Raw genomic sequence first — 14,097 nt, forward strand, 5'->3', positions numbered from 1 at the left:
TTTTAGCCAATGAACCAGACAAACTGTTAGAGCCATGTCTAGCTCTCTGAGACACAACATTAAATGCAGGATCTCTCCTTAGTAGGTCCATATTAATAACACTGGCCTCGCTCAACTTTATCTTCCTTTCACCATTGTCCAACACCCTTAATGTCCATTTGCACACAGGTTCCCTAGATTTCTATGTGCATAAATCAGAAAAACTTAGTAATCACTTTGGAGTGTAGCACATTTCCTCATGGATCACACACTGAACCTATGGCTTAGAAGCAAAGATGGGTAGCGGGGGTGGATCCTGAGGAAAACTAGCACTGGCTTGCCTGGCAACTGCCTCCAGGGGGGCCATTACTGTTTTCTCAGACAGTGCAGGGTTAATCTCCTCAGATGCAGGGGGAGAGAACACTTCCATTGTCAAAGAACAGAGAGCAGAATCAAGGAGTTCACTGTCCTTACCTTCATCAGGGTCTTTCACACATCCCTATTCCAAATGCCAAGATTCCACACCTTCCCAATCAAGGCCCTTGAAGTAGACACGCTTTGAGACTGAGAATTCCATTTGTATTGTAATTTAGCCACTTGAAGCATGAGTTTCTGGGTTTGATTTTTCTTTTCTTTTCTTTTTTTTTTTTTTTGAGACAGGGTCTCGCTCTTGTCCCCCCAGGCTGGAGTGCAGTGGCGCGATTTCAACTCACTGCAACCTCTGCCTCCCGAGTTTAAGCGATTCTCCTGCCTCAGCCTCTTGAGTAGCTGGGATTACAGGCACCTGCCACCACACCTGGTTAATTTTTGTATTTTTAGTAGAGTCGAGGTTTTGCCAAGTTGGCCAGGCTTGTCTCGAACTCCTGACCTCAGGTGATCTGTCCACCTTGGCCTCCCAAAGTGCTGGGATGACAGGCGTGAGCCACTGTGCCCGGCCCTGGATTTGATTTTTCAAAAGCCTCAGTCCTGTGGCTACAAACGATGAGTATCTTTTAGGGCAGATAGAGAAGACTTGTGTCATTTATGTTTGCACCTGAACTGAAGATTCAAATCTTTTAACTCATACTCTTCTTTTCCCAACTTTGTCCAGTGACAACCCAGCCAATTTCACCATGCGTATGAATTTTCAAAAACATTCAAAGGTATTATGTACGTGATCACTCAGATTCTTCTAACTGTTCGTTAGGAGTTTCCCATGATGACATTTGGTGTATCCCTACAGCCACATCATGTTATGGACTGCCAATGCTGCTAGAAATGGAGTTATTAATGTTTTTAAATCAAATCGAGTTAGAAAGCCAATTTCAGAAAACTCATCCTGAAAAATGCTGTTCCTTTGGAATCATCTCTGGGACCAAAATGATGTTTTTCAAGCGTTCTCCAGAGAAATTGAAGCAACAGAATGTTTATTTATGTGTCTGTCTGTACATCTACGTATCTATCTATGTATCTATCTACCTATGTTTCTATCTATCTATCTATTTAGTTATCTATTCATTTATCTAGGAATTGGCTCATGTGATTGTAGGAGCTTGCTGAGTTCACAATCTGCAGGACAGGAGAGTATCCTGGAGACTTAGGAAAGAGTTGTAGGAAACTAAAAAATCCGAAGACAATCTGCTGGAAGAATTTCTTCTTGCTCGGGGGAGCTCTCTGCTATTATTTCATTATTATTTTGCTCACAAGGCATGTATCATCCTATAACATATTGGATATTCTATTAATTTTTGTAATTTTTGTTATTGTCGAATATCCATCTTTCTCGACTCTAATATTGATCCAATACAGGCAATTTTTTTTTTTTCCCCAAGATGGGGTCTCTCTCTGTTGCCCAGGCTGGAGTGCAGTGGCGCGATCTCGGTTCACTGCAAGCTCCGCCTCCCGGGTTCACTCCATTCTCCTGCCTCAGCCTCCCGAGTAGGTAGGACTACAGGCGCCCGCCACCTCGCCCGGCTAATTTTTTTGTATTTTTTTAGTAGAGACGGGATTTCACCACGTTAGCCAGGATGGTCTCGATCTCCCGACCTCGTGATCCACCAGCCTTGGCCTCCCAAAATGCTGAGATTACAGTCGTGAGCCACCACGCCTGGCCCACATTGTATACTTTTGATCCTATGCTACTCTTTTCATTCTTTTTCAATTATCTACATAAAAATATAGATATAGACACACAATCACACAGATGCATCCCAATGTACAATTTATCTCTGGTTCTTAGAAAAGTAAAGCTGATTTCACATGACCTTCTGACTCTTTTTTTCTTTCCAAACGTCTTATAATTACATGTCCTTGTCAATCATCAATAAAAATTCCTCATCATGTCCACACTTGCCCAGTGCCCCACTGTGAGGCTGCACAGGGGCCTTCGACTGAAGTTGAGTGGGTTGCAGTCATTATGGTGTTACAGACAATAATTCTACAAAAAACAGTTCTGTACTTGTAAAAAGACTTGTTCTTAATGTTTACATTTATTCTGAATAATGGGTTTTGTGAGAAAAGGAATTTTCTGAATGCAATGAGCATAACCAAATTTTCTTTTTCAATCTGTCGATTCCTCAGATTCAAATAAAGTCAAACATCAACATCGTCTCTGAATGGATGGATTGGTCTCTGTTAACGTAAATCGGGGTATTGCCTTTCTCATTCAGACTGCTGCTGGAATCCTTGGAAATTCTTTAGTCTTTTACTTTTTTAGTTTTACTTGTATCACTGCACCGATAGTGAGACCCAGAGACCTGATTCTTACCCAGCTGGTCTTAGCAAACAACCTGGTTCTTTTCTCCAAAGGGGATCCCTCAGACCATGGCGGCTTCTGGATTGAAATCCTTCCTGGATGAGGCTGGATGTAAACTTGTCTTCTATCTACACAGAGTGGCCAGAGGGGTTTCCCTCAGCACCACCTGCCTCCTCAGTGGCTTCCAGACCATGAAGCTTCATCCCAGTATCTCTGGGAAGGTGGAACTCCTAATTAGATCCCCAGAGTTTATTGTTTTCAGCTGTTTTATCTGCTGGATCTTGCATCTTGTATTAAACATCAATATTGCAAAGTATGTAACTGTCCCAACAAATAGCAAAAACATAAGTATGAAAAATATATAGAGGTACTGTTTCACACCCACTTCAAGGACATTTATATTCTCAGGAATTGCAGTCATTTTCTCTTTCACGGATGGTAGTCTTTGGCCTTCATGGTCTGGACCAGCTGCTCTGTGATTTTTGTTCTGTATCAGTATAAGCGGAGTCCAACATATTCGCAGCCACAGCCTCTTCCCCAGAACTTCTCATGAAACTAGAGCCACATACGTTATTCTGATCTGGGTGAGTATGTTTGTCTCCTTTCATGCTCTCATTTCTATTTTATCATATTTGATAACCCAGATTCAGAACCCAAGCCATTGGCTAAGGAGCATCTCTTTCCTGCTATCTGGAGGATTCCCGACATTCAGCCCCTTTGTGTTCATTGTCACGGACACTCGAGTCTCACAGTTCTGCTTTGCCTACTGGACGAGGAAGACAAAGGCTCCAGATATGGTATCTGGGCTCTAAGTTTCCTCTACAACATTGCATCATTTATTTAATCACTTTCTTTCTCAATATATGTAGCCTCTTGCATTATGCCAGTCAGCGTGACAGGACTTTGGGATTCATTACTGAATAAAAATAATAATAACAGTGGCTTCATGTGCTTTATTTTTATTTTTATTTTTTTGAGACCAAGTCTCTCTCTTGTTGCCCAGGCTGGGGTGCAGTGGCGTGATCTCAGCTCACTGCAACCTCTGACTGCCGGGTTCAAGCGATTCTCCTGCCTCAGCCTCCCGAGTAGCTGGGATTACAGGTACACACCACCACGCCTGGCTAATTTTTGTATTTTTAGTAGAGATGGGGTTTCACCATGTTGGCCAGGCTGGTCTTGAACTCCTGACCTCAGGAGGTCCGCCTGCCTCGGCCTCCCAAAGTGCTGGGATTATAGGCATGAGCCACTGTGCCCGGCCCATATTGCTTATGAAACTACCAAACAATGAACAGGCTGTAAATAATTTCCCAAATGTATAATGGCTTCTGAAAAATTGAAGCATAGAATTACCATATGATCTTCGATTTAATTTCCGGGTATGTATAAAAAGGAAATCAAAGCATGGACTTGAAGTGATATTCACAGACACATGTTCATATCATCATTATTTACAATAATTAAAAGTGGAAACTGCCCAAATATCCATGGATGGATGAATGGCTAAACAACAGGTGGGGTAGAAATGTAACAGGTGGCTTATGCCTGTAATCCCAACCCTTTGGAAGGCTGAGGTGGGCGGAGCACTTAAGGCTAGTACTTCAAGACCAGCCTGGTCAACATGGGGAAACCCCATCTCTACTAAAAATACAAAAAATTAGCCAGGCATAGTGGTGCATGCCTTAGGAGGCTGAGGAGGGAGAATCACTTGAACCTGGGAGGTGGAGCTTGCAGTGAGCTGAGATCATGGCACTGCACTCCAACCCGGGTGACAGAACGAGACCCTGTCTCAAAAAATAAATGAATACATAAAAAAGAATGTTTTTATTCCCCACCCCACCACACACATACACAGACACCAGTGTAGCAGCTATCTACATGAATAAAGCACCCTCATAAGAATCAAAAGTCAGGTAAGCTCTCACAGTACCTGATACAGCTGATAATTGAGTGTCACTGTGCACATCCAAGTTCATGGTTTGGTGGGTCAGTTAACACCCATTTCTTGTTGCATGGTAACTTGGTGACCCATGCTTAAGCGTTCACTTTCTACCAAGGCTCAGTAACAGATGAAAAGCTGCTTTTCCAAAGAGACTAGTTATCTCTGAAGGATGATAGAGGTTTGCTACAAAATCCTAAGGGCCTCTGCTGCAATCCACCTATAGGTTTCTGCCAAAGGGACCATACAGGATCTCTAACTGCTGTCGACACTTTAAGCACCATCAGATCCGCTGGACTCTATGGCCCGGGTGGCAGAGCAGCTTCCTGACGGGTGCCAGTGTTTTCTGAAGGAGTGTGTGTGTCTGAGATAAATGAGGGAGATGACTGGGAAAAGTGTGGCTGGGTGAAGGCAGAGAGCTGACTCCACTTATCACACCTACAAACACATGCACACACATGCACACAGTAATCTACACGCATACACACACTCACACATGCATACATTTGCACACACTCACAGAGGCACGTGCACTTGAGCACACACTTACCCACGTCAAGAGAGCCCCAAGTCAACCATGGGCTGGGACGTGTTGGTGTCTCCACCCCACTTATAGGGTCAGAAGCGTTTCCCTACTCAGATTAGGTCAGAAAATTGCCCTGCGAACGACTAGGGGGCCAGAGCCTCTCATCTGGTTTAACTTGTGTCCCTTGTCCCCCTCACAGGGCATGCAATGGGAGTGTAACTGGCTCCTTCAGTACCTGCTGCTCAAACCTCCAGGGGAGCACAGAGAAGGGCAGGCTGTGAGGCTGTGACCCCACGGCAGTGTCTAGGGGTGAGTGTTCGCAGCTCCTGAAGCCCCAGTGGCCGAGTGTTACCGTGTGCTCTTTCAGTTCGGCCGTCCGCAGACAGCTTGTGTTAATCGGCTCAGTCAGACGCCCCACCTTATCGCAAGCACAGAGGGCTTTCTGTATCCCAGGCTGCTTGCCTTGGTGTACCAGAATCAGATCACATGTGGGCTCGGAGAACGAGTGCAAGGTTTTCCTGAGCGGTAGAAGCTCTCAGCAGATGGGGGAGCCAGCAGGGAGATGGTTTTCCCTGGAGTCAGGCTGTTCAGCAGCCCAGGCTCCCCTCCCACTGCCCAGGCTCCCCTCCCACTGCCCAGGCTCCCCTCCCACTGCCCTGGCTCCCCTCCCACTGCCCTGGCTCCCCTCCCACTGCCCTGGCTCCCCTCCCACTGCCCTGGCCCCCCTCCCACTGCCCTGGCCCCCCTCCCACTGCCCTGGCCCCCCTCCCACTGCCCAGGCTCCCCTCCCACTGCCCTGGCCCCCCTCCCACTGCCCTGGCTCCCCTCCCACTGCCCTGGCCCCCCTCCCACTGCCCTGGCCCCCCTCCCACTGCCCAGGCTCCCCTCCCACTGCCCTGGCCCCCCTCCCACTGCCCTGGCTCCCCTCCCACTGCCCAGGCTCCCCTCCCACTGCCCTGGCCCCCCTCCCACTGCCCTGGCTCCCCTCCCACTGCCCAGGCTCCCCTCCCACTGCCCTGGCTCCCCTCCCACTGCCCTGGCCAAACTCCTGTCGTTCTGCTGGTCAGTGGCCTGATGGTGTGCCGGTGCCTGCCAGCGCCTTCCTCTCCCCATCCAGCCACCCATGTGTTCCTCCACGAGGTACTCCTGTCAAAGTGCAGCCGTCTGTGTGTCTGTGTGCTAGGGTCTCAGGGGGTTTTCTAGGCACAGGATGGGGGCGTGGCAGCCCAGGGTGGTCTTGGGAAATGCAACATTTGGGCAGGAAATGCTCATCCTCACCTAGGTCTGTGAGGGTGGAGCCTTAGTCAGGGACCACTCCCTCCTCTGACCAGCACTTCCCTTCCCCCTTCTGTATGATTTAAAGGGACTCCACCCTTCCCTTCCCAGCACTTCCTTATCACCGCTTAGAATGGCCGTTATCAAAAAGACAAAAAATAACCAGTGGTGGCTAGGACGCAGAGAAAAGGGGACCCTCGTGCACTGTTGAAGGGAACGAGGAGGAGTGTGGTCATTACAGGAAACAGCACGTAGGTTCCTCGTAAAACTAAAAAGAGAACCACCCTACGACCCAGCCATCCCAGTTCTGGGTATAGAGCAAAAGGAAAGGAAGTCAGTATATTGAAAGGATAGCTTCACCCCTGTGTTTATTGCAGCACTATTCACAATAACCAAGATTTGGAAACAACCTAAGTGTCCACGTACAGATGAGTGGACAAGGAAAACGTGGGACATCTACACAATGGAATATTATCCAGTCATTTAAAACAATGAAATCCTGTCCTTTGTGGCAACGTGGATGAGCCTGGAGGGACCATTCTATTAAGTGAGACAAGCCAAGCATAGAAAGACATAGCACGTTCTTACTCATCTGGGGGAGTTAAAACAGTCGATCTAAGAAGCAGAGAGCAGAGTTGTGGTAACTAGAGGCTGGGAACGGTGGGGAGAGGGGCAGGGAAAGGCTGGTTAAAGGATACAGAGTTACAGCTAGATGGAGGAAATAAGTTCTTGTATCCTATAGCACTGTAAGGTGACTATAATTAACAATAACTTATTGTATATTTTCTTTTTTTAATTTTATTTTTTATTAGACTTTAAGTTCTAGGGTACATGTGTAGCACGTGCAGGTTTGTTACATAGGTATGCGTGTGCCATGTTGGTTTGCTGCACCCATCAACTCGTGATTTACATTAGGTATTTCTCCTAATACTCTCTCTCCCCCAGCCCCCCACCCCCGACAGGCCCCGGTGTGTGATGTTCCCCACCCTGTGTCCATGTGTTCTCATGATTCACCTCCCACATATTAGTGAGAACATGCGGTGTTTGGTTTCCTGTCCTTGCGATAGTTTGCTGAGAATTATGGTTTCCAACTTCATCCATGTCCCTGCAAAGGACATAAACTTATCCTTTTTTATGGCTGCATAGTATTCCATGGTGTGTATGTGCCACATTTTCCTAATCCAGTCTGTCATTGATGGACATTTGGGTTGGTTCCAAGTCTTTGCTATTGTGAATAGTGCCACAGTAAACGTATGTGTGCATGTATCTTTATAGCAGCATGATTTATAATCCTTTGGGTATATACCCAGGAATGGGATGGCTGGGTCAAATGGTATTTCTAGTTCTAGATCCTTAAGGAATCGCCACACTGTCTTCCACAATGGTTGAACTAATTTAGACTCCCACTAACAGTGTAAAAGTGTTCCTATTTCTCCACATCCTCTCCAGCACCTGTTGTTTCCTGACTTTTTAATGATGGTCATTCTAACTGGCATGAGATGGTATTTCATCGTGGTTTTGAGTTTATTGTATATTTTCAAATAGCTAGAACTCCTGGACTCAAGTGATCCGCTTGCCTTGGCCTCCCAGAGTGCTGGGATGAAGTGTGTCTTTTTATTATAACTTTTAATTGACACACAATAATCGTATATATTTGTAGGGTATGGAGTTGATATTGCAACACGTGTATATAATGTAATGGTTATATAAGGGTAATTAACATATCCGCCATTTCAAACATTTATCGTTTCTTTGTGTTGAAAACATTCAAAATCCTCTTTTCTAGCTATCTGAAAATACATAATAAACCTTAATGAGTCAATAGGTTGCCATTGGTGGTGCTTCTCATCATTACGGGGGTTACTCTTTGCTGTCCGTGTTTGTTGAATGGTTCATTTCTTACACACCTAACTGTCCATGCAAGGTAGTTCTTAGTGCTCTCCTGGGAGTCAGACTGAAAAAGAGGATTGTTCCAGCTGTCCCTGCTGCATGACCTCTACTTCTCCAAATATATCATCTGCTTAGGGTCTTGCCCAGCACGGGAGGGTCTAGTGTGAACCTCACACTCACACGTGGGACAGACGCCCATATCTGACCATGTTACAGTGAATCTGTTTCACACAAAAAAGGGAGATGATCCAGTGTGGACCCTGGACCCAGGTCAATGAGCAGCGATATTCCAGCGCCTGTCCATGCACACAGGGGAGGAGGAACCACAGTTTCCAGCCTCACCCAGAGCCCTGACTCCTTTGTGCCTGTGAGGACCTGGGGTTCCTCTTCTGTGCCACACAGAGGTGGAAATCTCCCCCGCTAATGCGCCCTGGGTGGTCCCAGGCATCAGTGGTCCCTCAGCTCTGGTCGATGATCTGTCTTATGGCACCCTGTCTATTTCAGGAATTTGTTATTTAACTTTTTCTACGTAAGACCGTGACTACATGATTCGGAAATATCGTACGTAGGTTTCTCGGTGTTCAAAGCCAATGTGGGCTCTTGATGGCAGCATCAATGCTCCACGGTGGAGCCCAACATCAGGATCCTCTCCCGTCCTAACCCTCCTGTCTTAACTCGTCTGGAAATTCACCATGGCTGAGACTGAGCCACTCCCTTGTCCTGGGCACCGCTGCCCTCCACGGCCACTGTGATGAGTGGGGTTCATGACAACAGGCTCCAAACGAGGAAACTGAGGCTCAAGGATGGGATATTACTGCCCAAGGTCACACAGGCAGGGGATGATAATCAGGAACTAAATAAAAGTCATCTCCCAACCCAGCGTCCGAAATCAGAGCTTAAACCTAATGTAATTGCTCCAAAAACCTCAAACGTGGATTAAGGCACAGAGGATGGCCCAGGAAGTGAGGGGCACTGAGGAGGCAGGAATGACTTAGAGGTTTGTTCTCAGGGATGGGTGGGGGTGGAGGCTGCTGCAAAAAGAAAGGAAGGAAAGAAGGAGGGAAGGAGGGAGGGAGGGAGGAGGGAGAGAGGGAGGGAGAGAGGAAGAGGAAGAAGGAAGGAAGGAGGGAAGAAAGGAAAGAGGGAAGGAAGGAAAAAGGGGAGGAAGGAAGGAAGGAGGGAAGGAAGGAGAGAAGGGAGGAAGGAGGGAAGGAGGGAAGGAAGGAAGGAAGGAGGGAAGGAGGGAAGGAAGGAGGGAAGGAAGGAAGGAGGGAAGGAAAGAGGGAAGGAAGGAAGGAGGGAAGGAAGGAAGGAGGGAAGGAAAGAAGGAAGGAGGGAAGGAAGGAAGGAGGGAAGGAAGGAGGGAAGGAGGGAAGGAAGGAGGGAAGGAGGGAAGGAAGGAGGGAAGGAGGGAAGGAAGGAAGGAGGGAAGGAAGGAAGGAGGGAAGGAAGGAGGGAAGGAAGGAAGGAGGGAAGGAAGGAAGGAGGGAAGGAAAGAAGGAAGGAGGGAAGGAAGGAAGGAGGGAAGGAAGAAAGGAGGGAAGGAGGGAAGAAAGGAGGGAAGGAGGGAAGGAAGGAGGGAAGGAGGGAAGGAAGGAAGGAGGGAAGGAAGGAAGGAGGGATGGAAGGAAGGAGGGAAGGAAGGAAGGAAGGAGGGAAGGAGGGAAGGAAGGAGGGAAGGAGGGAAGGAAGGAGGGAAGGAGGGAAGGAAGGAGGGAAGGAAGGAAGGAGGGAAGGAAGGAAGGAGGGAAGGAAAGAAGGAAGGAGGGAAGGAAGGAGGGAAGGAAGGAAGGAAGGAGGGAAGGAGGGAAGAAAGGAGGGAAGGAAAAAAAAAGAGAGAAGGGAAGTTTGGTAGAAAGGAAGGGATTGTTCTTGAAGGGAAAAGAAAGGGACTGTTTGGGAGAAAAGAAACACACACTCCAGGGACAGAAAAACATATGTTTTATTATCTTTATTCCCTGCGTTTCTCCTGTGTTCTCACTGCCACACGCAGCTCAGCCTGGGCTGCACAGCCCGGTGTCAGGTGCGTCTCTGCTGACCTGGGTCTGCCTGCAGCGTGGACCTGCATCTTCCCTGAAGCATCTCCAGGGCTGGAGAGACGACTGCCGTGGTAAGGACCCCGCGAGGCTGAGCCGATGGACGGGTGGAGGAGGGAGGGAGACCCCATGGGGAGGCTCTGAGAGGGAAGAGGAGCCCACGGTCGCCCTCGCCTGAAAGGGGCTGACTGGGGAAGGCACCGGGTCTATTTGCTGCTGTGTCCCGGCCCTCAGTGAGATAAAGATAAATCAGGCAGACAGTGGCCCGGGGACGGGGAGACCCCATTTCTCTCTGAAATGTCTGCAGAGAGCCTGGTGCCCGCCCCCACCTCAGCCCTGGGGAAATGAGAGCCAGGCTCCGGGGGAGGGCAGTTTCTGTTCCTGTGGGCTGAGGATGAGACAACCCCCTCGATAAGAAGGACCCAGCCTCTGAGGGGCCACACCCTGTGTGTCTCTCTGTCCTGCCAGCACCGAGGGTTCATCCATCTGCAAAGCTGAAAGGAGACAAAGGAGACGCCATGACCCCCACCCTCACAGCCTTGCTCTGCTTTGGTGAGATTTGAAGAGGAGAGAGGAAATCCCACAGGCCCTGGCCTATCAAGAGATCCCAGGGCTTTAGGCAGCTCCCAGGCAGGGGAGGACCTGCTCAGGCCTCAGGGGCAAATCTCTCACAGGGAACTCTCTTCCAGGGCTGAGTCTGGGCCCCAGGACCCATGTGCAGGCAGGTGAGTCTGTCCCCAGCTCTTCCAGGTCCCTCCTCCTCACCCTGGACAGCTGGGGATGGAGACAGCAGATCTGGGCAGGGAGCTGGGATGATCTGACGGGTGGGGAAGGTCCTGGGATCCAGGCTTTGATTTCCTTCCAGGGCCCCTCCCCAAACCCACCCTCTGGGCTGAGCCTGGCTCTGTGATCATCCAGGGGAGCCCCGTGACCATCTGGTGTCAGGGGACCCTGGAGGCCCAGGAGTACCGTCTGCATAAAGAGGGAAGCACAGATCCCTGGGACAGAATGAACCCACTGGAGACAAGGAACAAGGCCAGATACTCCATCCCATCCATGACAGAGCACCATGCAAGGAGATACCACTGTTACTATCTCAGCCATGCAGGCTGGTCAGAGCACAGTGACCCCCTGGAGCTGGTGGTGACAGGTGAGAGGACACTCAGGGGTCCCAGCCCCAGGCTCTGCCCTCAGGAAGGGGGGTCGGCTCTCAGGGGCGTCTCCCTCTCACAACCCAGCCCTGGGGATGATGTGGGAGGTGGGAGCCCATTAAACACGGTGCCTCCTTCTCTCCTAGGAGTCTACAGCAAACCCACCCTCTCAGCCCTGCCCAGCCCTGTGGTGGCCTCAGGAGGGAACGTGACCCTCCAGTGTGGCTCACAGCAGGGATATCAGCATTTTGTTCTGATTGAGGAAGAACACAGGCTCCCCTGGACCCTAAACTCACGGCAGCTCCACAGTGGGTGGTACCAGGCCCTGTTCCCTGTGGGCCCCGTGACCACCAGCCACAGGTGGATGTTCAGATGCTATGGATACTACAGGAACACCTCCCAGGTGTGGTCCCACCTCAGTGACCCCCTGGAGATTCTGGCCTCAGGTGAGGGACCACGGCCTTCTCTAATCCACTTTCGGGGCAGCTGACAGGCTTGGGGAGTCTGGCTGGTGACTGACTCTGGAAAGGACCCAGAGTGATGTGTGGACGGACGGGCTGCAGGCGTGAGGGAGACCCCATGGGGAGGCTCTGACATGGGAGGAGGAGGCCTCGGCCACCCTCACCTGGAAGGGGAGGACTCAGGAAGGCACCGGTGTGTTTGCTGTGAGGTCCCGGCTCTCAGGGAGAGGAGGAAGGATCAGGCACAGGGGCCAGGGCTAGGGAGACCCCACTCCTCGGAAATGACTCCAAGGCAGCCCCGGGTGAGAAGGAGACCCTGGGGTCAGAGACTCAGAGTGAGAGACAGTGAGACCTGCAGGGCCAGGACGGGAGAAGGAACAGGCGTGGGAGGAACCAGCCCTCTGAGTCCCAGCTCCTCTTTCCCTCCAGGCGTGTCTAGGAAGCCCTCCCTCCTGATGCTGCAGGGCCCTGTCGTGGCCCCTGGAGAGAATCTGACCCTCCAGTGTCGCTCTGATGTGGACTATGACAGATTCACTCTGCACAAGGTGGGGCAACGTACCTTTCTCCAGCGCCCTGGTCAGCAGCCCCAGGCCGGGCTCTCCCAGGCCAACTTCACCCTGGGCCCTGTGAGGGGCTCCCACGGGGGCCAGTACAGATGCTACGGTGCACACAACCTCTCCTCCGAGTGGTCGGCCCCCAGTGACCCCCTGGACATCCTGATAGCAGGTGAGGAGCCCAGCGGGTTCAATCAGGGATCCAGGCTCTGCACAGGCCCTGCTGGGGGAGCCCAGGTGGTGATGGCCGGAATGGAGGGGAAGGAGAGATAGATAGAGACAGGGGATGGGGGGGAGGGGGACACTCAGAAAAAACAGAGACAGAGACTGAGGGTCCCAGAGAGAGGCCTGGGGAGGTCTCAGCTCAGAACAAGGTGGGGCAGCCCCTCATCCATCTGTCTTCTCTCCAGGACAGATCCGTGCCAGACCCTCCCTCTCGGTGCAGTTGTGGCCCACGATGGTCTCAGGAGAGAAGGTGACCCTGCTGTGCCAATCACAAGAGTGGATGGACACTTTCCTTCTGACCAAGGAGGGGGCAGCGCATCCCCCGCTGCATCAGAGATCAAAGCACGAAGCTCCTATGCACCAGGCTGAATTCCCCATGAGTCCTGTGACCTCAGCCCACGCGGGAACCTACAGGTGCTACGGCTCACGCAGCTCCAACCCCCATCTGCTGTCTCCCCCCAGTGACCCACTGGAGCTCGTGGTCTCAGGTGAGGGCCCTGACCCTGTCCTCTCTGAGCTCAAAGGCTCAGCTTAAGCCTCTTTCCCTCTGTTTTGGTTCTCAGGAGCTGCTGATACGCTCAGCCCATCACAAAACAAGTCTGACTCTGAGACTGATGTGTGAGGAGATGCTCTCAGTTATGGGGCTGGCACAGAGGATTGGGTCCTGTGAAGGGGAGGTGGGTGACCTGGGTGGACATCCAGGGATCCTAGGCTGATTCTGATCCACCTTGACCTCTGTGACTTCTTTGCCCACCATCCCCAGCCTCGCACCCCCAGGATTACACAGTGGAGAATCTCATCCGCATGGGCGTGGCTGGCTTGATCCTGGTGGTCCTCGGGATTCTGTTATTTGAGGCTCGGCATAGCTGGAGAAGCTTCCCAAGATGCAGCCGGGAGGTGAACAACAGAGAGGATAATGGACCTTTCGGAGTCGTGAAGCCTCAGGAACAGATCTGATGATCCCAGGAGATTCTGGAAGAAAATCTAGGGCAATGCTATCTGGACTGTCTGCTGGCCGTTTCTAGAGGAAGGAACCAATGTTTGAGTGCAGGGACATTTTCTGGGGTAATCCATGGAGAACCATTAAAATGTGACACCTTTCCTCTCCATTAATGTTGACTTTCCTTGGTTGGATCTGCTTCTTTTCCCATCCTTAGACATGAGGCTACATCCCACAGGGCAGTCTTGGGTCCACACCTCTGCACACCTGCGTGCTCTGGTCCATGGCATGTCACACAGTCCTCTTCATTTCTCATTGCGACACTTCCTGGTGTACTTTATTGGGTCTTCATGTCTTCCGTTCAGAGTTCCACACCTGGTTTAGGAGCTA

At 50.6% G+C, this 14,097-nt stretch overlaps 1 protein-coding gene across 1 annotated transcript; it reads left to right on the plus strand.

Annotated features, from left to right (window-relative positions):
• Nucleotides 1–10,894: 10,894 nt before the first annotated feature.
• On the plus strand, nt 10,895–13,856 carry LOC102144397 (leukocyte immunoglobulin-like receptor subfamily A member 6). Its single transcript, XM_015441716.3, has 7 exons — nt 10,895–10,928; nt 11,066–11,101; nt 11,242–11,526; nt 11,674–11,973; nt 12,418–12,714; nt 12,953–13,255; nt 13,531–13,856. The coding sequence occupies exons 1-7, from the start codon at nt 10,895–10,897 to the stop codon at nt 13,722–13,724; spliced, it is 1,449 nt and encodes a 482-aa protein (XP_015297202.3). The 3' UTR covers nt 13,725–13,856.
• Nucleotides 13,857–14,097: the final 241 nt, after the last annotated feature.

The sequence above is a fragment of the Macaca fascicularis genome, chromosome 19 (assembly GCF_037993035.2).
Source record: "Macaca fascicularis isolate 582-1 chromosome 19, T2T-MFA8v1.1".
In the NCBI taxonomy this organism is placed as follows: Eukaryota; Metazoa; Chordata; class Mammalia; order Primates; family Cercopithecidae; genus Macaca; species Macaca fascicularis.

Bases quoted from the DNA above. Each gene is read 5' to 3' on its own strand.
- LOC102144397 (XM_015441716.3), top strand. From the start codon at position 10,895: ATGACCCCCACCCTCACAGCCTTGCTCTGCTTTG. The intron at 11,102-11,241 runs GTGAGTCTGTCC...ATTTCCTTCCAG, and splicing joins CAGGACCCATGTGCAGGCAG to GGCCCCTCCCCAAACCCACC. The intron at 12,715-12,952 runs GTGAGGAGCCCA...TCTTCTCTCCAG, and splicing joins CCTGGACATCCTGATAGCAG to GACAGATCCGTGCCAGACCC.